The 26,815-nt window shown below is 37.6% G+C and overlaps 1 protein-coding gene across 1 annotated transcript in view; it reads left to right on the top strand.

Annotated features, from left to right (window-relative positions):
• JARID2 (jumonji and AT-rich interaction domain containing 2) overlaps positions 1-26,815 on the top strand; it is a 63,831-nt gene that overhangs the window by 29,682 nt on the left and 7,334 nt on the right. Inside the window, exons 5-12 of the mRNA XM_015814703.1 lie at positions 3,717-4,213; positions 14,553-14,645; positions 18,041-18,137; positions 19,630-19,744; positions 21,910-22,015; positions 23,618-23,800; positions 24,539-24,669; positions 26,297-26,477. Of these exons, the coding sequence (XP_015670189.1) occupies positions 3,717-4,213; positions 14,553-14,645; positions 18,041-18,137; positions 19,630-19,744; positions 21,910-22,015; positions 23,618-23,800; positions 24,539-24,669; positions 26,297-26,477 (1,403 nt within the window). The remainder of the gene's footprint in view (positions 1-3,716; positions 4,214-14,552; positions 14,646-18,040; positions 18,138-19,629; positions 19,745-21,909; positions 22,016-23,617; positions 23,801-24,538; positions 24,670-26,296; positions 26,478-26,815) is intronic.

Raw genomic sequence — 26,815 nt, 5'->3', positions numbered from 1 at the left:
GTTGGATGATTTCCCCGTACCATGATACAGTGTTGTTTACTACAGTCATTTGAATGGAAACTTCAACTGCAAGAGAAGCCTTTGTTTTGCAGCCTTGCTAGAGAAGGGAAGTTGATGTGTAAACCTGAGACGGGCCCACAGGTCCTCTAAGGCAGGGGGTTCTTAAACTGGGCAAATTTGTGCATATCCTGGGGGTGATGGAGCAATTTGTAATTGCTTGTTTGTGAGTTGAGGATCCAGTTGTGGGTCTGCCACGACGTTTGGGTCAAAGAGCAGATTTGGGAGTTTTGTGGGAATAATGACACCAGCATTTAAGAAAATATCAAAGCCTAGAGAAGGAACCGCCAGTCATTTCTGATACAGTGGTACCTCAGTATTTGACTGCTTCAGAACTCGTCAAATTTGGTACCTGGCACATTTTGACATCAAAATATTGTCCCGGTGCTCATCTTTGTTTGGTACTTGACACACTGCAAAAGGAAGTGGGGGACAGCTGCAGAGGACAGGACAGGAGGCCGGCCATGTTGAGAAGCTCGCTGCAAAAGGAAGCGGGAGACAGCGCAAAGGGTAGACAGGAAGTCGGCCAAGCTGGGAAGTTGCTGACATAGGAAAAGGAACTGATAGGAAGTTCTTTCCAGCTGAAACAAAGGGGCCAAGTGGTAAGTCACATGGTTTGTTTGCTACTCATCCTTTTTAGTATTCGTCATGCCTCTCAGAGCCAATTAAGCATGAGCACCGAGGTACCACTGTATTATACTGTTACAGCAGTGTTGGGAACATGTCTTCCTGAGAATCAGACTGGTAAACTGCTGTTTGGCATTAAATCTGAACCCAGTTATATCTGAATTGTGTTAGTTCTTTTCTTCCACAGACTGATTTCTTTAAAAAAAAAAAAAAGCTGTACTTGGAATAAAATTTAATTCTTTTTTATTTGTATATAACATAGGTATTATAAAAGGATGCAAAGTAAATTTGCTTTATCCAAATGCTTCCCTATCTTTTTTGGCCTGAGGACAAAAAGGTATATTGTTCTCATTAAGGCTATTGATTAGATTGCAATAGAGATTTTTCCTGCGGAGTTCTTCAGTTTTTTGAAAAAGTCCTATTTTTCATTAAAAATTATTAACCAAAGTGTTAGTTCTATTAAAAGAAGCTTGAATCTTAAATAATTGCCAAAGGAAAAAAGTGTCAAGGCAATATGTTTTGAGAAAATGAATAGGCTACTATGAAAACAAACACTGTAATATCTATCTTAATGCAGAATATTGTTGAGCTCCCATTGAAATGGCTAAAGAACAAGTTTTTATATTAATAGTCTTGCTTCTTTGAATTCAAATGACTTTTTTATTCAGGATCTATTGAAATTAGTGTCCTGTTAGTATTAAAAATCTGGAATATTTTCAGAACTAGTCCTGTAAATTTTCTTCGTATTAATTCTTAATATATGTTGTTAATTTTAACAGGAACTGTTAATATTTTGACAAAAAATCACATTTGGCTCTCATTTTTTCATGTATTGTGTGTCCTTAACAAAGTGCAAAGAAGTGAAAAACATCTTCCCCCAAACAGATTTTGAATCATCCCAGATTCTTCCAAGTATTATGTGTCCTAAACAGAGATCGGAATAAATATATTACCCTCTCATTTTGTTAAAGAACACACACACACATATATATATATGATTTGTAGCGACACCAAATATAATTCTGCAAATATTATATTTTATTGATCTGAGGACAGTATTCTTGATAGTTTTTTTATATCATATGTATCTTGGGTACAATTCTGTACATCTCAAAAGTTTGTTTTCCTGGTATATGATTAAAACAGGTTGTATTGATGAGAGTATTCCCTTAATTACACACATACACACACACACACACACACACACACACACGTATAAAAAGCTGTTATGAGAAGCTGCAGAAATAACTAGGCCCTTTAGGAGGAAAAAAGTAAAGGCCAAAGTGGTTCCAGTGACGGTAGGGACACTTAGATCTGTGACTTCTAAGCTAGGAGAGTGCCTCAGACAGATCCCGGAAACAACATCCGAGTTTTTCATCCAAAAGAGAGCAATGTTAGATACTGCACAGAAACTTCAAATTCCCAGGCCTCTGGTAGAGGACATGATATTGAGGAAGACACACCACCCATAGGAGTAAGAAGGGATTTATATATATATATATTTATATATATATACCAATAAATAACAAAAAGTGAACACCAGGGAAATTTAAAATCATTAAAAGTTTTAATAACATATATGTATATGTTATTGGCTGGGGATGTCATGCTTGTTATTACATGTGTATAAGTATTGGTCTGGATGTACTTCATTTTATATACATTATCTGTTATTGACATGTGGGTATCATGTTTGATAGTCTTTATTAAAATGTCATACGAGATAGAGTTACTAGGAATGAATAAGGTAGGAGTGCATCTTGTTCGGTCCCTCTTCCTTAGCTCCTTCGATTAAACAAATCAAATGGAAAGCTGGCTTTTTAAGAATTAATGCATGAACCAAGAATTCTGGCTTGCTCTTCTTAATAAAACAATTATCAGAAATTATTATTTGCTCATGACTTTGGCTTATTCAGCCTTCAGCCTTCTGGTTCACACATATTCCAGACAAAACCATGTATTGATCTCTCAAGGTTTGTTTAGCCATGCCTGGTTGGAGTGATCCAACAGTTTGTCTTTCTTTATTAACATTGCTACTTGTGTCGTGTGAACTCAGCTAGTATATTTTGCACCATCGGCAGACATTTATTTGCACACGGTCCCTCTTCTTAAAGCTCAGAATCTGACTTCACTGAGTGAAATCACCAAAGTGTGCTTATGTTTATATTGAAAACATGAGCTACAGTATACATTTCACTTGGTCTTGGCATAGTGGTTAACGGTAACCACCAAACTAAATTGGACTGAGTCTGTATGACAAAGTAAAAACACTAATTCGGCTGCTCACATTTACAGCAGAATTTTATGTAATAACTCTGCCTTCTAAGCTTTTGTAGCAATGGAAAGAAAAGTGCTATTTCAATGTAAATTGATGGACACAAAGGGGACAAAGACTTTGTTGCCTTGTTGCACTGAGCTGTACCTTGTTTAACTGTAGTTTGTGGAATAAAAACCATTGGCTATATTCAAAAGTACCGATTAATAATTAAACAAAGCATATTTTGGTATGGTGACATGCAAACACAAGCAGAGAGAAAGAGGTACATTCCTGTTTGACGCAGATTTCCATTCTCCGTACGGTAGATTTCTACAGCAGCGGATAGGGAAGTTAAAAATGGAAAAAACAATAATAGATTCATGAAGTAATCATAGTAATTGGGGGTGGGAAATGTTTTTATTTATTTCTGTTTGTTTTGTTTCACTTAAAAAACTAGCAAAGAAATAATACCTAATTAGCACGCTGGCCATATAATTCTGCCTAGGCTGCAACGTTTTTTTAATTGCCCATAAAAAAACAAGCAAAGGAAAGGCTAGACTATAATCCTTCTCCTTAGCCTCTAGTTTTCACAGAGAGGTTTTGCGTTTAAGTAAAAAGTTACTTTCATCTCCAACTAAATTGATACTCTCCAGACATATTCGTAAAAATCAGGGCCTGAATGAATGTGGTCTGTGTTCAATTTCCTTAACAAATTTCTGTGTTTTCCCCCCCTTTTTTTTCCCCCTTCCTGCTTTTCTGCTGCATTGACCTCCAGGAGGCTGTGAGCTGGATTTGGCCTGCTTTTTCCAGTTGATCAATGAAATGGGGGGCATGCAGCAGGTGACTGACCTCAAGAAATGGAATAAGCTGGCAGATATGCTGCGTATCCCCAAAACTGCACAGGACAGGTTAGCAAAACTGCAGGAAGCCTATTGCCAGTATCTACTCTCCTATGATTCCCTCTCTGCTGAGGAGCACAAGAGACTGGAAAAAGAAGTCCTCCTTGAAAAGGAGATTCTAGAAAAGCGGAGGGGTCCTTTGGAAGGACATTCAGATAGCAACTATGAATTCCAGTCTCTGCCCCGCTACGAGCCCAAAAACGGACTCATCAATGGCGTTGTTCATAAAAATGGCTTCCGGAACAAAGCAAAAGAAGTTGAGATCCCTCAAAAAACAGGTAGGCGGCGACTCTTCTCTCAGGAAAAGGAGACCACAGTGGAAGAAGAAGAAGAGGTTGGTGTTCTTTGTGACCTCCACAAGTGTATATACAAGGTCAGTAGAAATCTTGCCGGGGTCTTGGCTAGAAAGCACATCTAAAATGCACATAGTATTTTTCACTCGCTCTGCCAGCTCTGATTTAGTTCAAACAGTGGTTTGGAATGCTTATTTTGCTTGTCGCTGAGCTCATCCATTTGCAAAGGAATGTTGACTCCTCCACTCAATTTGATTTGGCAGCCTTCCCACTGTATTAAGCATCTGGCACCACCACATGCTGTGTAATTGTTAGCAAGATTGGATTGAGTGTGTTGAAATGCTAAGGGAGGACGAGATACATTGCTTTTTTTATGTTGGTACTTGTGTCCAGCGCTTACTGCTTTTCCATCACTGCTCTTTATCCCATCGCTATGAACTGATAATTAGGTGCTGCTTGGAAGACTGCACAGACACAAGTCAGTGGTTTTATTTGAAGTAATCACCATTTTCAGGAACTGAGATCTGTAGAGATAGACTCCCACACTAAATATTGTTTAGGTTTCTGTTAGCCAGATTCATATCTTTGTTCTTTTCCCACAAGGATCCAGGCAGTGTGAGATTAATACCCTTTTACCTTGCCTTCTCTGTCATTATGAAAGAGGTGTGAGACCCTGTCCTATCTTATGTGTTAGTTAGGGAATAGATAAAATTGGCTTTTCTATATCCATTTAACATGTACAGATCCTTTTAATCGGTTGCCAAAGAGCATATAGATTGGGAATTCTGGTCCAAACACATCTCACATCCATTTGGTTGGGGTGATGCTCTACAGAATGAGTTTAATCATCTTGGTGAATATATTTACATACCTATTGTTGTCTCAGATGAGGATTTTCTCATTTAGATTTTGATAGCTGAGTATTATCCTTAAAAGTGTCTGGGTTCTTAGGAGAATCTGTCCCCTTGTCTTCAGATAATTCATGATTTACTTTTAACTCCAAATAGCAGATTAAAATACATATTATATGACCACTTCAAACTCATCTATTTTGTTTGGTTGTATAGTTGCAATATGTTGGCCTACAAAGCATATAGACCTGGCTTGTCTTATCAATATCTTCCTTAATTTTAGCACAGATGTAGGCTGTGTTGTTGGGGGCTATACTGCCATCTGCAATTCTCCCTGTGACAAGTAATCCTATTTCCATAACAATAGTTGGTATGGTTTGCGGCTGAATACATTTTAAGAGCCCTATCACCCAACCAAAGCTTAAAACTACGGTATCTATTACAGGGTCATCATCTTCTCATATTTATATAGCACAATAAACATGTATTGGAATGTTGTAAGATTAAATTTGAGTTTTAGACAATGCTTGTTTCTAGGGCAACCATGGAAAAAGCTTTGAGCAGCTATTCCCATCTTTTCCTCTTTGTCCAAAAAACAAACAAACAAACAACAACCCAGGACTAGTCTACATATGAAGACAGCATCATCCAGATCCCCTGAAAATTGACTATACCAGCATAAGGACAACGTTAAGATCTCATCTGGAAGCAACCTAGTGAACAAAATAGAAAAAAGATCCCACTGACTATATATAATGAACAGCATTCTTGGCGTTAGAGGTTCAAATCTTGGGAGCCATGGTCACGTTTGATAATTGTAGAGCATATAATTGGACTCATAGAATATGGCCACTATAGAAGGCATCCCCATTCATAAAATGATTACCATAGTAACCATGCTCAAAGAACACTCGCATATTGGAAAGTAAACTGGTAGAATTACTTTTCCCCATTTTTTCTAATTTCTATATACTCTGTTAGCTCCTACATTGCCTTTGTCTTATTTTGATATTATGCATATTTACAAACCAAGCATTAATTAGCCTGTAGTCAAAATGGACATTCTTAGAAAAGAATGTCCATTTTATCTATCTGGAATCTAGGAGTATTTTGGGAAATAATGACACTAAAAACTGATGCTTTTCTTTGCATGCCAGTTTTCTTTTAATTTTGTTTTAGTTTGTAAAGATTGCTTAAAACTTAAAGGTTATTTCAGAAGGGGACTAGCATGTACTATGTTTAGGTTCCCGGTTTTATGCTACTTGCACATATTGATTAAACTTGGCCTTTTTAGTTTGTGAGACCTCCTTCTGCCTGCTAACCTGTGTTTGTTTCCTTTGAGATGTTTTCTTTATTGATTTCTTTTCCATAATATTACATTTGAATCATGTCCAATTTGACAGCTGGCTATATTAGCTTTGTTACAATGTCTACAACTTTCTTTTTTGACCTTGGTTACCAGAACCAAGTGAACTAAGTATAATTCTAATAATAATGACTGGGTCTTTTTGCACATTTACCTTAAAGTAAGCCTCATTTAATATGTAAATAATTTTTTTTTAGTATTGTTTCTTGAAATAGCTTTTCATAGCTAAATACCTGTGAAAAGAGAATGCCAGGCAAAGGGGTATTCATTCTAATATGTACCTGCATGGCTATTTCAATACTTTTCTTAAAGGCATTGCTTTCCTGCAATTTATGTAAGTAAAGGTGCACTTAATCTATCTCAAATAGAAAAAAATGGGTATTTGGAAAAAAAACATGATTACAGTTATATGTATAATACCAAAGAGTCCGGCTCTGCAAACCTGGTCAGTTAGAAATTAAATTCTGTTTTAGTGCTCCATGCATTGACCTCAAGAACTTCAACCATTCCTCACTGTGCATCAAAATATAGTTTCTGCTGAAATGACCCAGTGCTTGCAAAGTAGGATTTAGAAACACAGATGAAATCATGAATAATTATGGTTTGCTGGGCAAGCACAAGCCATAGTTTCAGTTTTAGCCAGGAAATCTAGCTTATGAGCTCTGTCATTCTTAAAGCCAAATTCACATAGCATTTAAAATCCAGGAACTGTGAGCAGAAATGATCAGAGGGATTTGAGTTTTGTTTTTTGTCCAAGAAATCCTTTCCATATCTATACAAATGTTTTGAGAGAGAACCCAGAGGAAAAGGCAATATTTTCACATACGCTATATATTTTTCTATTTAAAATCAAATTGACATTGTATGAGTATAAATTTTAGGCAAAATTGGAATTTAAGAAGGGCAAGAGAAAGCTTTCATTGGAGATTTCTTTATGATGAATGAAAAAGATAAGGACATCTGTTGTAAGGACTTCTGATATTTGTCATCTCTCCCTAAAGTTTACCAATTGTTAAAAATAGTTTCTGCTTTCAATTGCTTGGCAAAAATTGACAAACAAGTACTCAAAATCTTTTGGTATTAGTTTTACAGCCTTGGCAAGCCCCAAATTACAGACACAGATTTGATAGCTGAGAAATAGTGCTTTGAATGCTGTTTATTATTACATTGGCCCAATAAATATTTCACACAATTGTTCCTTTTATTTACCAACATTAAAATCTGAGCTTTAAAGATTTCATAGCCTCTTTTCCTGTAATGGACACTTTTAACATTTTATCTTTCTTTTTCTTCTCTTTTTTTTTCTTTCTTTTTTTTTAGATAAGTGCTCCAAGCTAGATTTTGGCTAGGAAAAATATTTTGAGCAGTGTTATCACTCTGCATGTATATCCTAGCTGAGAAGTAGCCCTGCAAAGTAGTTTGAAGATTAGAAGCTCAGCATTTTTCCAGTAAAACTTGAGTTGTGGTTGCAAAATCTGCCAACATTGACTAGTGCTGTCCTTGGAGTTACCAGGGAGTGTTGCAGATGGCATGAATTGCTGTTGCTGAGACTAGTTCCCCCCCACACACACACACTTTATCTTGTAAAAAAAAACAGTAGTTAAAAGTTCACACTGATTAAAATCATTATGGGGTTGGTATGAGTGAGCCCATTTAGTAATGACAGTGAAATCTGGAAAATTGCAGTTTGAAACTGTAAGAAAAATATATGGTAAAGACCCTGAAATGCCAAATGAAAAAAAAATAGGTATGTTGTTTGTGTGAAAATGGTAAAATGTAATAAATGTGGATGAAGACAGGATAGTTTAATTTTGTGGAATTGACAAATATATGCAGAGAAGTGAAGGTTTGGATTTAATTATGAATGAAAACGTGTGTTCAGCAGTATGAATTGGCATCATCTTGGTTGTTATAAGTGAAAATAGCAACATGTAGGTTGTTGCTAGTTGCTTGTTATGCTCCATGCATGGTGAACCAATGAAGAGGGCAGGGCAAAATTATTCAATTTTCTGGATCTAGAAAAAACATCCTGGATGATACGAATGAATGTGTGGATATAAGATGAGAGAGAGTACAGAAAATATAGGCTCTTCAGAGACTCAGGAATAAATGAGAAAGATAACTGGAAAATATCCGTTTGGAAAACACGTTTATTTTTTAAAACTATGGTTTTATATATGACTGCTAATATCTACACATTTATTTATTTATTTATTGCATTTATATCCCGCCCTTCTCCTTACGGACTCAGGGCGGCTGACAATTGAATAAAATACTAACATATATACATATACTTAATTAAAATTTGATTAAAACGAAATATTTAAATATGTCCAATTTAAAAGTAATTAAAACCCTCTTTAAAATCCCTCAGGCCAGTCCCGCTAGTTGGAACAGCCACGTCTTGAGGGCGCGGCGGAAGGAAGGGAGATCAGGGATCACCCTGATCTCTGGGGCCAGTTCGTTCCAGAGGGTGGGGGCTCCCACAGAGAAGGCCCTCCCCCTTGGGGTCGCCAGCCGGCACTGTCTGGCTGACGGCACCCTGAGGAGACCCACTCTGTGAGAGCGTACAGGTCGGTGGGGGGTAATCTGTGGCAGGAGGCGGTCTCGAAGGTAACCAGGTCCGATGCCATGGCAGGGAAATTAGCATAAATCAAATATTTGGTTGGTTATGATAGTAATAGTAATATCCCATAAAACAATAAAATGACTGTACAATATATTACGTTATAAAAATCATGATGCCGAATCTAGTCACTGACAAAATAAGGCTTAAATTCATGTGGAAGAATTCTGTCTTCTCGGTCTTCTTGAACCTTGCTAGGGTCAGTATTTATTTTATTTATTTATTATTCGAATTTATATCCCGCCCTTCTCCTTGCGGACTCAGGGCGGCTGACAATCGATTAAAAAACACCAATAACAGTTACAAAATTAAAATTAATTAAAAAGAAATATTTAAATATTGTCTGATTAAAATATAATTAAAACCCCTCTAAAATTGCCCTAGGCCAGTCCCGCTTGTTGGAATAGCTGAGTTTAATTGGCATACTTCTGCTTTAGCGAGTGAGGAGAGGGTAATAGTATTTGTCCCTGATTGTGATCAGATCACTCTTTGATTACTACCTGAAGCTTCTGGATGAGGGTGTGCTTCACAAAATGAGAACCACCATGGAAAAAACATTGCCTTTGGGGCCCATAATCTTTCATGTAATATGCGTTGGGAACCCTGTACCTCCCTATGTGGGATGAGCACTTTGGACAGATTAGTTACATTTGGGAAAAGATGGCGCTAGATATACTAAAAGCCATGCCCTGTAGAGCTTTAAAGGTTAAGGTCAACATTTTTCATTGCACCCAGAAATCTTATCACTAACATCTGTATTGTATGATGTTGCAGTTCTCACTCACTAGCATGTGGGCTACTGCATTCTGCACCAGGAGCTTTTCTAGAGTGATTTTGAGAACAGCCTTATATACAGTGTTTTCAGAAGACAGTTCTGGCTTTTATAAGGACATGAGATACTATCAGCAGGGCCTCCCATTTCATAGGACTTCAAGTTGAATGCTACAGAAGCAGGGCAATGGCTTCTCTGACTGCGACAATAATTTGCATATCGTATCCAACAGGAGTCATATGTTCAGGAGAAGTCACAAGTTGCCATCTCATGCAGAGCTAAATCTGGAGCCCACAGAGAACCAGATGGTTTATAGACAAAACCGATCTGGTCTTTTTAGGACTCTACTTCTGTCTTTTTAATCCTATCTGACCACAACAGTCTCCAGACTGTTAAGACTTCCACAGCATCTCCAGGCCAACACAGAGTAGAAATAAATAGCTGAGTTTAATTGGCATACTTCTGCTTTAGCGAGTGAGGAGAGGGTAATAGTATTTGTCCCTGATTGTGATCAGATCACTCTTTGATTACTTTGGAGTCCTGTATGCCTGTGCAGGAAATAAAACCTATCTGATTATTGTTCACCAAGAGCCTAATGGCCTATTGGGTTTCAAAAGGGACTTGAAGTTGTTCTTGAACAGACCTGGGCATTTTATAGTCTCTGGGCCAGGTCCAGTCCTTTGGCTGCCCCTGTCCAGGTGGCAGCAGTTGGGTAGTGGGGCATAGCGGTGAAAGAGGGCAAGGCAGAGGCCCTCCACAACAGTCCCAGTTTCTCATGTGGTCTCTTGGGAAAAACAATTGCTCACCCCTGTTCTTGGGGTTTGATATACTTAATTTGATTGAAGCCTTAGTCAACACTTGGAAAGAGGAGGTAACAGTGATCTGGGATCATATTGTGCTTATGCATTCTTCCTTTTCTTGGAAGCTGCCATGTTTTTGTAGGGCCTCTAGGAAATGAAACGGCAGAAGAGATGTCTAACGCCTTGTTGAAGGAAAACAAAAAGGTAGATGCTAGAAAATACCAACCACTTTCCAAAAGCCAAAATACCGTACATCCCAAATCACATTATAAGACTTTTCCGCAATCACTCTTCACTCACTCATCAAGTGTTAAGACTCTAGCACACAGGTGTCAAATTCAATCGCGTCACGTGACGTATCATGACGTATCGTGACATTTTTTGCCTTTGGGGAGCTGTGGTGGGCATGGCCTGCGCGTGACACATCCGGCCTGTGGGCTGCCAGTTTGACACCCTTGCTCTAGCAAATCTTAGTGACTTTATTAGCAGTAAGTTGTGCAAACACATCACAGCAGCCCAATAGCAATTCTTTCTGATTATCACCCTAAAAGGGAATAGGTCACTGCACAAGTCAACACAATAAAAATGGGTAAATGCTGAGGCTTTGATGCCCTTATTGGCATAGTGTGGGTTGAAACATAAGCTCTTACCATACTCAGATTCACTTTTTGTCTTTGTCCACTGGTGATCTAAGTGGTTCTTCTGTCATTCACCTGTCAAAAATTCTCTATAAACCATGGATCACAAATAGGGCAGCTTTGGGAGTAAATTACATCAAGCACTGTGACCCTCTCAGTCTCCAAAGCTGAATCCGGCTCTGTGCAAAACTGCCTTCCAGCTCACAGGAGAAATCCCCTCAAGCAGTTGTGAGAATTCAGTTATTTAATCAGTCATTCATCTTACAAGTCATCACAGATTCTCCTAAGAACCCGGACACTTTTAAGCTACAGCTCTTAAGCATCTTACAGTGTATAAACAATTAGGGCTAAAACAGTAACAGGAACTGATTTAGGGTGAAACTGAACTGAGGGAATGTGAAGGACAATTTTAGAGATCTGTATGGAAATTGTAGTTACTGTATTTGCCAAAGAGTAAAATAGAAAGAAGTGCTATAAATATTACTATCTTTAAGGAAAAATGATGAAGTCTCAAATGCTGTGAGAATGTTATAAATACTAAAGAATGTCGTAGGTGAAGATGGTATTATGAGTGAAGAAAAGTTAAAATATAGATGAGGTGTCCTTATGGAGTGGCTGTTCGGTTAGTTTAATCTGCAACTCTGATGATTGGAAGAATGACCTTCTGTACAAAAGGAAAGTTAGGAAGAGCAAATGCAAAAGTTGAAGAAGGGGGTAATTTGTTAAGTGTGCATGAGAAAATGTTTGGCAGAGTTATGATTAAAAGGGTGTAAGAAGAGATAATGAGCAAGGTCTGCAGCATGGCTTTGTGCGGGGAATATGTGTAGATCAGGGTTTTTTCCTCTTCAGCAATTCATCAGGCAATGTGTGAGAAAGAAACTTTACTGTGCTTTTGTTGATTTATGGAGTGCATATGATCAACAGAAGAGGTGTGAGCTATGGTTGGTGTTGTTTGCTGAATCCAGTCAGAATGGTATATAATGGAAGTGTAAAGCATGTGTAAAAAAATCATTGGAATGCCTACGGACAAAGTTTGCCATTGAGCATGGAGTACAACAAGAACATTTGATGTCTCCTTAGTAGTTCAGTTTATTTATAGATAAACATATATAGAATGCCAATGTTAGAAAGTTATTGGTTTAAGAAATGAATATGCATGTTCTTTTTATGTTTTTGGCTGAAAAAGCAAATGATTTGCAACAGATCTTAAATTGTATACTTTTATACAATTAATGAATCAAAAACACTCTGCAAAATATTGCTTACCCTGAAATGAAATAGTATTTATGGGTTTTATGAATGATTATTTTTTGTGTCAATACATCCTATAAAAGAAAAAAAAATCAACAGATTGAATTGATTGAAATATATCAGTAGATTGAATTGAACGAATTTAAGCTGTCGATAGCAGAATTTTTTAAACTACTCCTTGTGGGCTCATCCATGATATACAGTATACCAGCTTTGAGTTCCACAGTCCAGCCAGCTGTGAAAAAAATAATCCACATTCTCCCACTAGTAATCTTGAAAATCTATGCCATTGAAATAAGCAAAAACCTTTTGTGAAAGAATAATTCACATTTTAAGATGTTACCAGTACAGTTCTACTTGGTGATCCTCATTATATGATAAATAGGCACCCTTTCAATACATTGCACTACAACTCCCATCATCCCTTGATGATGGTTGTTGTATTTAAAGCATCTAGATCAGGAGTAGGCAACCTTGGCCTCTTTTATGACTTGTGGACTTCAACTCCCAGAATTCCTGAGCCAGCATAGCTGGCTCAGGAATTCTGGGAGTTGACGTCCACGAGTCATAAAAGAGCCAAGGTTGCCTACCCCTGATCTAGATAATACTAGATTGAGAAACCTTGACATATTGGCAGATTCCCCTTACTGAACTATAAGACATGCATCCGCCTTTCTAGCCTTATGCCTGGAGTTCAATTTCCATAAGTCCTAGCCAGCATTAGTCATGATAGTGGAGAATTATAGGAAATTGGCACAGATGTATTCCAGTTGAAAGCAAACTTTGCAGCAGTAGTTAAATGAAGGAGAAAAGTCACAGCGGTGTAATCATGATGCATTCTTGGGTTCATCATAACAATTTAATAAATAAAATTAAATAAATAAATAATGTGGAAGCTTTTGTAATATTTCTTTATTATTTCTAACAAAAATTATTTTAGTTCAGTTTTGCAATATATCAGGTAGTGATATATGGCTAAATACTGAATATGTTATTTTTCATTTAGTTTTGAATCTCTAGCTTTGTACGTCTGGAAAGATTTCAGAATATATGCAGTAGAAGGAAATTTATCTGCCTTGCCTGCAATAATTCCCTGAAATCAAGTCTTGCCAGTACATTTCTAAAGAAGTATCTTTGTTGTTTTTTTTAGAACCAATATAAATTGCCAATTAGAAATCTTCTTTGGGGGCGGTGGAGAAGTTGCTATTATATTTCTTTCCTTGCTTGGCAATTGCCCGTATCTGGAAGACATCGTCTTCTTGACACATAACATAAAATATAGTTGAGTGAGCCTTTTAGGAACCCAAAGATTTTTGGGTAAGCCTGACCCTGATTCCTTTGCAGAATCAGGAGTTGGGGGGCAGTAGCCAGACAATGTTCCCTTCTCTATTTTTCCCATATTTTTCTTTTAATCATAATGATAACAATATACCCAATCTAAACATCTGCCTGACTGTGTGACCAGTTATAATTATAGACATAAAGACCTGCAAATAGAAATAGAACGGCTATGGCAAAAGCAAGGATTAGATAGTCCCAATAGTAGTAGGCACCTTGGGTACAATTCCAAAATAACTGGAGCACCACTTGAACACCATTGGCATTGACAAATTCACCATCAGTCAATTGCAAAAGGCAGCTTTACCTGGAACAGTTTACATCCTGTGACAATATCTGTTAACGCCATCAAACATCCACTTTTGCCTATCTCAGGTTCTTAGAAAGGACTCGATAGATAGACAAAAATGCCAAATCCAGTTTGAACATCTGGCTGACTGTGCGACAAACCAATAACAATAATAATAAATAATGGAGGAGAATCATCTGTTAGAGGGAAAGTTGAGATACATGCCAGCATTTTTGGATTGGTTGAAATCTTGGTACCACTGTCTATTGAAAAACAATCTGGAGTGCAACCGGTTTGCCAACTGTCTGAAACAGAGGAGGGGACTCAGTAGCTGGAAATACAAAAAAATGAGCAATAATATCTTGAGTGCCAGAATAAATTTTCTTTCCAAATCATTTGTTTTTTCTATTTTTTGGTATTTCATTGCATTATGATATTTAGGAAAAAATGTAGGATCATAATTCTTCCCGTTTGCTCCTGTTTCATAGGGAAGGTCTGTTTCTTTAACAACTTTTTACCGAACAGCAAGAAACGTTATGAGTATGTGCTTCAGCAAAGACCCCACAGCAGCAGAAATAGAGGTGAGAAATGTCCTAGTATTAAAACTCATCTTATTCTGGACTCAGATGCTTTTCTCCCTACATATGAAAACTCCTAAGCATCTAACAAGTAATGGCAACGATGCTTTGACATGGAAACTTATATTAACTGGATGCAGACAGGTAAATGGTAGAATCTTGGTCATCATGAAAGCTGCCTGTTGTGTAATTTTAAAAGCAGGATTGCTTTAAAGACAAGTAAAAATCTTGCTAAGTTTAAGAAAAAAGGAGAAGCAGTAAATAGGAAAGAAAGAGGCAGATATTTATTTATGTATTGCTTTTAAAATACTAACAGAAAAAGAAAGGGAACAAAATATAAAGCTAATTGATAGGTACAGTATATTTCTCAAAAAAAGCAAACACCTAAAAAGTGCTTTAAAAAATACAACAGAAAAGAAACAAGAGTATAATATATCATAACAGTTAAGTTACAATTCTATATACACTTATCTAATATAAATATTATTTAAGTGCATATATGTGTATTACGCTTATATAGCTATCATTCGTCTGTATTTTGTATACTTCACTAATTATTTTTTTTCATGTCAGTGTACTTCTATCAAGTTCGGGATCCAATATTTCATTAAAATCTCCTTCTTATTACCACTTTATTATAAATTCACTCATTCAACTGTCAAAAGCATTCATGAAATATAATAGGAGAATTTTAATTAGGTCCATCATTATACATAGCTATTGCAGTCTCTGCTATTCTATCACGTAAAATTTAGCATCCATGTGAAAGACACCAGATCCTAAAGATAAATTCTAAGCAATTTCCTTATGCTGGTAGCTGTACCAGGGGAGATTAGCTCATTGTATGGCGAATGATACTTGACCTTACATTAAAAAATATGTATGTTCACAAAAGGTCTCAGTTGATTCAATGTCTTATCCGTTCTAGGTAGTCATGGTTTTTTCCCTCTTATTATATGTTTTCCACAATTTTGCTGGAATTAAACTTCCAGAATTTTTAATTTTCTAAATTTGCTGAAAGACCCCAGGCTATGGCAGAGTGTCCTCTATTCTTCTGCTTGTAATATTAAATGAATGCATACTTTCTAAATGCCTTAAAAACATTTTTTTCGCCAACAAAAACATTTTATCTGTTGAAAGACTGAGATCAGAGAGATAATAAGAATTTTTGTTAGCAAATCTGCAGCATGTTCATTTGCTTAAGTTCCTTTTTCTAAGAAAAAAGGTAAAGAATGTGTTTGAGATACTGTACAACCGGTATTAAAATTTGTAGACAATGTTGACCCATCGAAAAAAAAGGGAATATCGTTCTTATGACCTCTAATCATCTTGTCTTCCTGACGGTACATCGTCACGTGACACCCTTTCACCTGTGGTTATGGGTACCGTCACCGAAGGGACACCCTTTTCGTCTTGGAAAAAGTTCCATTATGTACCGTTGTAATAGATCTATTTTTTTAATCTTTTTTTTAATCTTTTTTCATCTTCTCTGGCCAGTACAACAATGGGAACTAACTGTTTTCTTGAGATACTACTCTGTTTGATTCATGTGATGTGGTGGGCATTGATAACTATAAAGTCCCAAGTGAGAAGCACTGGCCCCAGTGCTCTTCAACATCTTCATCAACTATTTGGACGAGGGGATAGATGGGGAAGTCATCAAATTTGCAGACGACACCAAGCTGGCAGGAATAGCCAACACTCCAGAAGACAGGCTTAGGATACAGGAGGATCTGGAAAGACTTGAACACTGGGCGCTATCTAACAACATGAAATTCAATGGTGAAAAAAGTAAGGTTCTACATTTAGGCAAGAAAAACCAAATGTACAGGTATAGTATAGGGGGTACCTTGCTCAATAGTAGTAACTGCGAGAGGGATCTCGGAGTCCTAGTGGACAATCATTTAAATATGAGCCAGCAGTGTGCTGCAGCTGCCAAAAAAGCCAACACAGTGCTAGGCTGCATTAACAGAGGGATAGAATCAAGATCACGTGAAGTATTAATACCACTTTACAATGCCCTGGTAAGGCCACACTTGGAATACTGCATCCAGTTTTGGTCACCACAATGTAAAAAAGATGTTGAGACTCTAGAAAGAGTACAGAGAAGAGCAACAAAGATGATTAGGGGACTGGAGGCTAAAACATATAAGAAACGGTTGCTGGAATTGGGTATGTCTAGTTTAACGAAGAGAAGGACGAGGGGGGACATGATAGCAGTGTTCCAATATCTCAGGGGCTGCCACAAAGAAGAGGGAGTCAAGCTATTCTCCAAAGCGCCTGAAGGCAGGACAAGAAGCAACGGGTGGAAACTAATCAAGGAGAGAAGCAACCTAAAACTAAGGAGAAACTTCCTGACAGTTAGAACAATTAACCAGTGGAACAACCTGCCTCCAGAAGCGGTGAATGCACCAACACTGGAAGTTTTTAAGAAGAAACTGGACAGCCATTTGTCCGAAATGGTATAGGGTTTCCTGCCTGAGCAGGGGGTTGGACTAGATGACCTCCAAGGTCCCTTCCAACTTTATCATTACTATTACTATATAATTTTAGCTCAGACTCTTTTGTGAGAGCCATAAAATTGCATGCTCCTGTACTATTTTGACTTAAGATCAAGAGATTTAAAAGGCAACATATATTTCAAGTCAATGTACTCCCAAGAATGCATTCTTTCAGTCCTTTTGAGAGGTGAGGGGGTGGACACTTGGTTGGTTGATTGCATAGAGTAGCTGAGTCCAGTATATGTTAGCTTTCCTATGTTGTGTTCTGAATTAATTTAATCCCTTTGCTAGGTTTACTTTATTTGTTCCCCAAACATGATATTTCAGAGGTACTTAAATTTGAATTATAACCTATTTTGGATGAAAATATATAGTTAGCCAGTAATTTCTGCCATCTTTCTTTCAAGAGAGCCATAAAAGCATTATAGTAGCCTCCCTTTACATCTAATTGAATTAAAACTGCAGTTCTCAGAATTCCCAACCAGCATACAGTCTGTCATCAGAGAGTAATTCTAGTCACCAATGAATACTTATATATTTTGTTTATTTGTTTTCCTACATTGGGAACAGAACAGCTATTGAAATGAAGAAGTAGTAGCCCTGATGCTTTTAATTATTGACATCTATAAAAATACACGAAAGTCTTTCAATTAGTTAAAGAACAATCAGTAAAATCAAGAAGTCTTTTTTAATCGGTCTGGTGACTTTTACTTACATTCTAAAAATTAGTTAATATGTTTTTGACAAATGAATCTAAAAAGACTGACTTTCTTTCTCCTGACCAAAAAAAAAGAGGTCTAAGTGATAGTCTTTGACTTATAAACTCTAACCGAAATTCATACTTTACAGAGGGCTATGTCAGCTCTTTTTCAGTTGGCCTTTAATATTTGCTTACAGTTATCTGTATTACTTAATTTGCACAGGCATGGGTGGAACCTAACAGTCCTTCCTAATAACACAGGATCCATCCTGCGACATCTTGGTGCTGTGCCTGGTAAGAGGATGTACTTTCTCCATACTTGTAATTGTGGCGCTCAGAAAGATTTTTAAATAAATCACATTTTCCCCATTTCCCTGTAACCAGGCATCTATAAATGTTGTTTAAAAATAAATTAACGTTCAGTTAACTTTTTTGTCATGGCAGTATTTAAACTGTGTGTAATTCTGCTATCCACTGACCCTTCAGTCTGTTCAACACAGATGGGCAGACTTCTTTTCATGTGAGGCTGCTAAGATTTGTGTTGTCTGTTATAATAATCACGCCACGGTTTAATTCAGATCTGTGTATTATAAAAAGAATCAGACTGAGATGGAGGCTTAATATATAGTGCAGATCATGTCCTTGTTGACTTCTTCAAATCTGTTGTAGCCTGTTCATTAATATTCAGTACATTTGTGGTAGCATCTAATGCCTGTATGCTGATTGATAGGCACAAGTAGGTTCATTATTTGCCGTCCCAAAGGGTTTATGCTGTGCCAATTAATGTGCGGATTTTTGTTGTTACTGTGTTTTCTTTATGATAACATTTGTGATTTCTACTTTACAAAGGCTGCTTGAGACACTTGTCAAAGTTGATAGTGGTATGATATTGTGATTATTTTTAATTTTTGTTATCATACCTAACAAAAAAAACTTTGTGATTTTCTCATGCAGTTTAGTAGTCCGATTGCATTTATCTGTAGAGATAATTATCGAATGAGTATGAATACCTATTGCACATCTTCAGCTTCCTCAGAGGAAGGAAATATTATTTTTTCCAGACAATGTTTCATGAACATTGCTTGTGTTTGGTAGAGATATTGTTTAGCTCTTAATACATAGTATATAGGTAGTCCTGAGCTTACAACTAACTATTGGTTTAGCAATCGTTTGAAGTTACAACAGCACTGAAAAGTGACTTATGACTGTTTTTCACACAACCATTGCAGCATCCTCGTGGTCACGTGATCAGAATTCAGACACTTGGCAACTGGCATGTATTTACGACAGTTGTAGTGTCCCAGGGTCACGTGATCACCATTTGTAACCTTCCCAGTTGGCTTCCGGCAAGCAAAATCAATGATGGTAGCTAGATTCACTTAACAACCCTATTACTAACTTAACAGCTGTCTTGCTTAGCTAGCAATGGAAACTTTCGGCACAATTGTCCTATATCAAGGGCTATCTGTATTGGCCAAAGTTAAATTCATATTTGCATATAAAGCTATATGAGCTGATTTGCTAAGATACAGTTTGCATGTTAACATCAGAACCCAGGGATCAAAAGAGATTTGACCAATCAGACTAAGATCATTTTCAGGTTTTGTAAGATCTGTCATTTTTTTTTTCCATTCTTGGGAAGGTCTAAATTTTCAGGGGACATCAAATGTCACATATAGCTTCCAATACAATTTTAACCATTCATAATTTAATAGGTTGTTTTTTTAAAAAAATGAGAAGATTGGCATTAATCATGTTTTCTTCTGATCTGATGTTACTAATTTAGGAGTGACAATTCCTTGGCTAAACATTGGCATGGTCTTTTCTACCTCATGCTGGTCTCGAGACCAAAATCACCTTCCATATATTGACTACTTACACACTGGTGCTGATTGCATTTGGTAAGTAACTCTTTAAGTTTGTTTCTTTGCTCTACTGCCCGTGCTTTAGTTGGGGATCTGTAGAAATTTTTATTCCAAAATCAAAAAAACTATACCATTAATCATTCTGTTTAGAATTTCAAGACAGGATCCAATACTATTAAAAGTGAACACTGTAAAATGACCTATCCGAACAAAGATAAGTAAAATTTTAGGATGAACAGAATGTTTAACTGGCACTCCAGATTATTGTTATTATTTTCTTGGGTGAGAAAGACATTTTATAGAGTTGCGTTAGAATTCATCTTTTAAGTTTTCTCTAACTTAGCTGCCGTAATGTATTTTAAAATATCCAAGTAAAAGTCAGACTGGCATTTGTTGTGGCACAATAAAATTTTACTACCTAATACAGCAGGGAAGTGAGATTAATAGAGTCTTACTATTGAAATTCAGTCAGTTCCAAATGGTTCAGATAGTTTGAAATTAAGCTCACAAAGGTATTGCGAAATTGAGAATCTTATTCAATCTGTCTTTCTCTGGCTTAATGGGTCTAACAATCCCACAGGTCAGGAAAGGCTGCTTCATATTCAAGCAAGAAATAATCCATTCTGATTTCCATTAATGGTTCTTTTTACCTCTTTAAAATGTGCTTCATAACTAGGTAGGGAGAGAGGAGTTACTGATAGGATGGAAGTTGATAAAATATACTGTATCTACCATTCATGGTTTTTCCTGATCCTCCTGCAAGATCAGGTTTTATTCCAGCCATTTGAAACCACATATAAAATTCAAAAAGAGCTTTTTTTTAAAAAAAAAAAAAACATTCCCTGGCTTGTTATATAGGAAGAAAAGCCTTCTCTAAAGTCAGGAAAGCAAGCAATTTTTTTTAAGAATAGGCTGTTTCACACATTCAACTTTTCAGTGCTTCTTATTAACCTAATGTACAATGTTTGGTACAGCCTAAATGTACAAGATATAATTTACTGCAATATAATCATTGGGAGTGTGAAAGATGATGGCTTTCTTGAATAATTAATAACCAGTATGAAATTTAAATCACTGCCTCTTGATTTTTAAAAAAAAAACTATGTGGAGAAAATTTAAATATCCAGGGTCTACAAACTTGTCTGTGAAGAATCTGTTATAGTTAATTTTTTAACTATAGAAATATAAGAATTGGCTGGGATCGTTTTCCTATATTTAGTATCAATTTTGGAAAATTTTGAAAAATGATTTATAGTAGAATAAAACAAATTCTACAGGCTGAATTTCTTTTCCAACCTATTTTTTAAAAAACTAAGTGTCATTAAACTTTATGTCCCCACAAAATACATCAAAGTAGCTTAACTGCTGCAAGGATACCTTGCATTTCTTATTGGAAAGTGTATACAGTTGTCACAGCATGGCTAATTAAGTTGCAGGAGTATGCCTTATCCAGCATAACATTTCACAAGTAAATCTGTCACTATTTAATTTAACTTGGATTTTTTTTTTTGATAATTCCATATATGAACTTGTGCCACATCTGAACTGTGGATTTGTATTAATATAAATTCTTAATACTAATTTCAATTATTTAATCAGTTATAGTTTCTTCATTGTTCCAGAGAAATTTCTGTCATTCTTTATCTTATCTTATGATTTATAGTGTGCAGATTATTCCTGTGAATACTTGTACATTATTTGGATTTTCACAGTGAGCTCTAGATTTTAAAAAAAATGACATATTCGGTTATGCATAATTAACTAATAAACTTAGTATTGAAAATACTTACCTAAAAAAAATATTTGCATACAGAGGCATGCTGACTGCAGATTCATAAGGAGTGGGTTCAAGCAAGTCCCTTCCCTTCCTTTCTATGTGCTGTTCAGCTGATAAAACCTTTTTATTCTCTGTCTTGGGCAACATATTACGCGGTATTAGTGTCATGATATAGTGTTAATAAATACTGTAATTGTGAAACGCAATCTTATTTTAAAGTATTCAGACTCTGTCTAAATATAAAGTTCCTGATTCCCCCCCCCTCAGATTATGGCATCTTTTCCTATTTAGTTTTTAAACCCTTAGGTTGGCATCCAGTTTTGGAAATACAATTTGGGACACTGCCTTTTGATGCATAGTATCTTGTTTGGTCTAGAATTCATATCCTTTTTTGTGATTTCCTCTCTGTGTCAAATGTGAACAGGTATTGCATTCCTGCTGCGGAGGAGAAAAAACTTGACAAAGTGGTACATACCTTGTTGCAAGCCAATGGCACTCCAGGACTGGAAATGCTTGAAAGTAATGTCATGGTGAGTTACTTTCTGATTTCTGTCTAGAGGAATCCAGTTCAATTTTGTTTTATAACTTTATGGATAGCAGTGAACTCTGTTGTACAGTTATTTGAAGCAAGGGACTAAATGCTGAAAAACCATACTGCCATGGGTATATGTAAAACTCAACCATTGAATTGAATCTCAATATGCCACATGATATGGAGCTGTGTAGACCAGGTGCTAAGCCTAACAAGCTATATTGAAGTAGGATTCCAATGAGGCCTTGAAACTAGGGCATTGTTCATAGATTTAACTCTGCTGTACAGCACATTTTGGAAGGATGGGTTGTTATAAAAACTGTGCCATATTATCCCCTGCAAAATTCTGTGTCAACTCATTAATACCTTGCTGAGTGATAAGTTCTTTCAGTTAATAATGGGGGAACAACATAAGTAAGGTAAGAGGATTAAACAATGGCCTTCCATAAGACTTCCTGTCATCTCCAACAGCCTTCTACTCAGATGAGGCATTCCCCTGAAGAATTCACCTCAGTCTCCTTGTTCATGTCAGTTCCATCTCCCACTTCAGTAAGGTGTCCTCCTGAGTGGATGGCTGCCACATTACATCCCACCCCTGTTGCCACACTGACTTCAAATGGAGCGCACATGTCAGCTACAAGGACCCCCTCTCACTCTCTTCTGATAATATGAAGCACAATAGCCAGTCTCCCCAAGACAACAAGATAATTTCCAGGCGGGCAACCTATTCACATTTCACCTTCAGATCCTACCGCTTCTCTCATCTCTTCCATCATTAGCACCCTCCATTTTGACAACCACTCCATAGCCACCTTACTGGATACTATTGTAAGCCCAGACCTGCCATCTCTGACTCACTTCTAGCATATCATGCAGTCAATACCACATCCCCAAACAACCCATATATCCAATCCCCCCCCCAAAAAAGGTTATATCCCCTCCCCCCTCCCCAATAATCTTGATATATAGATAAAAAAGGCTGACAGGTATTTTGATTTCCATTAAAAGTAACCTCCAAGGATTTTTTCTTAGGAACTTTGAAACTCCTACCTAAAGTAACTTTCTTGATGCATCCAAATATGGTGTATCAATCAGTCTAACCTACTTCTAAGGTGTTTCTGTATTGAGAGTACAAGTAGTCCTTGTTTAGCAAATGTGTCATTTAGTGACCGTTCGCAATTATTACAGTGATGAAGTAATTTTGTGACCACTTACATTCTTCACGGATCTGTAAAGCGAAGGGCAGCTGAAATCAGATCATCGGGACAGTTGTTGTTTCACTTAGTGACCACTTCACTGAATGATCAACGTCCCAGTCTCAGTTATGGTTGCTAAACAAGGAATACCTGTGTTTGTTTTCAGGATTATAGCATCTGTACAAGGAATAAGCACTGGAAGTTCCAGTTTGTATTGCAACATTTAAAGTTTATGTGATATCGGTATTGTCTTATGTAACGGGGATTGTGGGATTATGGGGGTTGAAGTACACTGTAACCTGAAGACTTCTAAGGTAGATCCAAGTTTCTTTGCATTATACAGGAAGTACTGAATGACAGGGAAATAAGATTTTAAGAGGGTTTCTTTTCTTCTCTCTACTTAGATCTCCCCCGAGGTATTGTGCAAAGAGGGGATCAAGGTGCACCGTACTGTACAACAGAGCGGGCAGTTCGTTGTCTGCTTTCCAGGATCTTTTGTGTCAAAAGTATGCTGCGGTTACAATGTCTCTGAAACTGTGCACTTTGCTACCACCCAGTGGACAAGCATGGGTTTTAAAACTGCCAAGGTAGAAAAGTGTATATATGTGCTGAACTTTAAACAAAAAACAAAAAACAGAATGCCTTTTGTAAAAGAAAACAAAACACTTCACAGACACATTGTGTGCCATGCTATATAACGAAAACAATCATTATTACAAAGACCTGTTTTGTTTATAAATTTCTTAGACAATGTCTAACGTTCAAAATGAAACCCCAGATTTGGTTAGCTCAGTGGTTCTCAACCTGTGGGTCGGGACCCCATTTGGGGTCGATCAACCATTTCATGGGGGTCGCCAAGCAAGGCTGTCCGCCATTTTTTTTGTCCGCCATTTTTTTTGTCCGCCATTTTTTTTCCCCTTTTCCAGCGGGTGCCTTACCTCCCTTGGGCTGGGCCAGCTGGTGGTCAGCCTGCTCCGTCTCTGCCGCTTGCCAGCTACGCCTCGGCCGGTGCAGGGGGCGGAACCACGCATGCATGGTGCTCCCAGGCAGGGAAAGTCCTCGACTTACGACCGGTTGGGTAGTCCTCGACTTACAACCGGTTTAGTCCTCGACTTACAACCGGTTTAGTCCTCGACTTACGACCGGTTGGGGGTCGTGGCATTAAAAAGGTTGAGAACCACTGGGTTAGCTATTAAACATTCAAGTCTGATTTGGAGATGTCATGTGAATGATTGCATGTGGTCCAGTCTAGGCTGTGGTCTTTCTGTTGGAATGTATTTCATTGTATCATAAGGGAGCGCTAACAGTGGAATGTTTGTGGGTAGGAAATGAAGAGGCGACATATACCCAAGCCATTTTCAATGGAAAAGCTGCTGTATCAGATTGCGACAGCTGAGGCCAAGAAAGAAAATGGGTCTGCTCTGAGTACAATATCGGCCCTTCTGAGAGAGCTCAGGTAACCCCACTTTCATATCTGCTTTTCTCTTGAAAAGAAGCTCTAACGACAATTACAGAGGATGCTGTGAAATAGCCAGGACCAATGAGCCCAGCCACAGATGGAGAAGACCTTCAACACTTGCTGTGCTGCTAAACCACTGAAGACCAAAACGAAGGAGTCGGTCTCCTGTCAAGCATTCACTTTTTTTTTTTTAAATAAAGGAACTCAGTATTTGCATCCATAGCTTAAAATGTTCTCCTCCGAACATTTGCATAGGTTTTTCTGTAATTATGGATAAGCAAGGAGAGCCAGTCTTGCAGTCATGACTGTGGCATGAGCAGAATTCCACAGAATTTCCCCATTTTCAACACGGAAAGAGTATTGAATATTTTTCCGATCCCTCTCTCTAGGACATTTTTGAAAGGAGGGGAAAGGTGTTGTCTTTCTAATATAATGCTGTGTTCTCTTTGTTCTTTATCATGTAGCTTCGTTACCCACAATTCAAGTGTGATCGATAGCACATCGCATAGATCAAGGATCCATAGAAAAACTGATGACTGGAATCTACAAATTGTATTTAATAAACTAATTTGTTAATTTGCATAGTCTGAATCAAGTCTTCTTCACTGCGTATTTGCTACTCAGGGCAGAAGACTTGAGAGATTCATTGAGGATCTCCACATGGAGTTTCTCCTTCTTGAGAACGTTACATCCATGTTACCTCCATATATGCATTTTCTTAAGAGGGCATTTTATAAATGTGAAAAGGGCTGACATTTGTTTTCCCTTTTGGGTCCATCTAAATCAGGGGTAGTCAACCTTGGCTCTTTTATGACTCGTGGACTTCAATTCCCAGAATTCCTGAGCCAGCTTAGCTGGCTCAGGAATTCTGGGAATTGAAGTCCACGAGTCATAAAAGAGCCAAGGTTGACTACCCCTGATCTAAATGGTCCTCAGGCTTGTTCAAATTGAATTTCTTTTCCTATGAGGACAGCAAGATGAAAGGAATATTGGGACGATTGGTAATCTCATGTCAAAATTCAACGTTAGGTTTCGTAGAAGTCACACAGTCCAGTTCCTATCAGAAGAAAACTTCAGATTAAACACGACGAAACTCATTGAACCACAACAAGAGTAGGTGAGTAATGAAAACATGCACTAAAAGGTAAACAAGGAGGAGATACCAGTCGTACATAGAATCTGTGCATTCATAAATCAGATTTTTAAAGCCACAAGGACTCTAGGCAATATATTCAGATTTTTCTTTTTTTACTAAACGTCAAGCCTTCATCATTCTTGGATTCCTAGGAAGTGTCTTGAGGGACATTTCTTTTAGCAATTCAGGCTAGCAGAACAGTCTAGTTGAAGCAGGAGTGCCATAAGAGATTCGAACAAGAACTCAACTTCTGAAGTTTTCAGTCCATTAGAATTCCTGCTTGGTCTGCAATGGTCACTAACGCAATCTTAGGTGGGATTAAGCAGCAGGAGGAGTTTGGCACTGCTCCCTGGGAGTGTACGCAGTGTTGCGTTATCCACTGACAATTATTAAAGGCTCAGCTGCATGTAAAAAATGAGGCCTTCCAGATGTAACTTCGAATTTCCCTTTGAGACTGTGCTGTTTTCTAATTATTTTTAATTTTCACAGGGACACAGAATTGAGGCAGCGGCGGCAGCTATACGAGACCGGTCTCCATTCTTCAGCTCGCTATGGGAGCCATGACAACAGCAGCACGGGAGTGGATGGGAAGAAAAAGCCTCGAAAGTGGCAGTTAGAGACATCCGAAAGAAGGTGTCAGATATGCCAGCATCTCTGTTACTTATCCATGGTAAGAGAAATTTCTCAAACCCTGGATTCCTGATTCTCTCCATCTATCCAGCTGTCCATCTGTCTGTCTACCTAGCTGTCTGTCTACCCATCTGTCTGTCCATTTCTTTTCCTTCCTTCCTTCCTTCCTTCCTTCCTTCCTTCCCCATCTGTCTGTCCATTTCTTTTCCTTCCTTCCTTCCCCATCTGTCTGTCCATTTCTTTTCCTTCCTTCCTTCCCCATCTGTCTGTCCATTTCTTTTCCTTCCTTCCTTCCTTCCTTCCTTCCTTCCCCATCTGTCTGTCCATTTCTTTTCCTTCCTTCCTTCCTTCCTTCCTTCCTTCCTTCCTTCCTTCCTT

The sequence above is a fragment of the Protobothrops mucrosquamatus genome, unplaced genomic scaffold (assembly GCF_001527695.2).
Source record: "Protobothrops mucrosquamatus isolate PMUCROS unplaced genomic scaffold, P.Mucros_1.0 scaffold276, whole genome shotgun sequence".
In the NCBI taxonomy this organism is placed as follows: domain Eukaryota; kingdom Metazoa; phylum Chordata; class Lepidosauria; order Squamata; family Viperidae; genus Protobothrops; species Protobothrops mucrosquamatus.
This window is presented reverse-complemented; position numbering and strand designations above follow the sequence as displayed.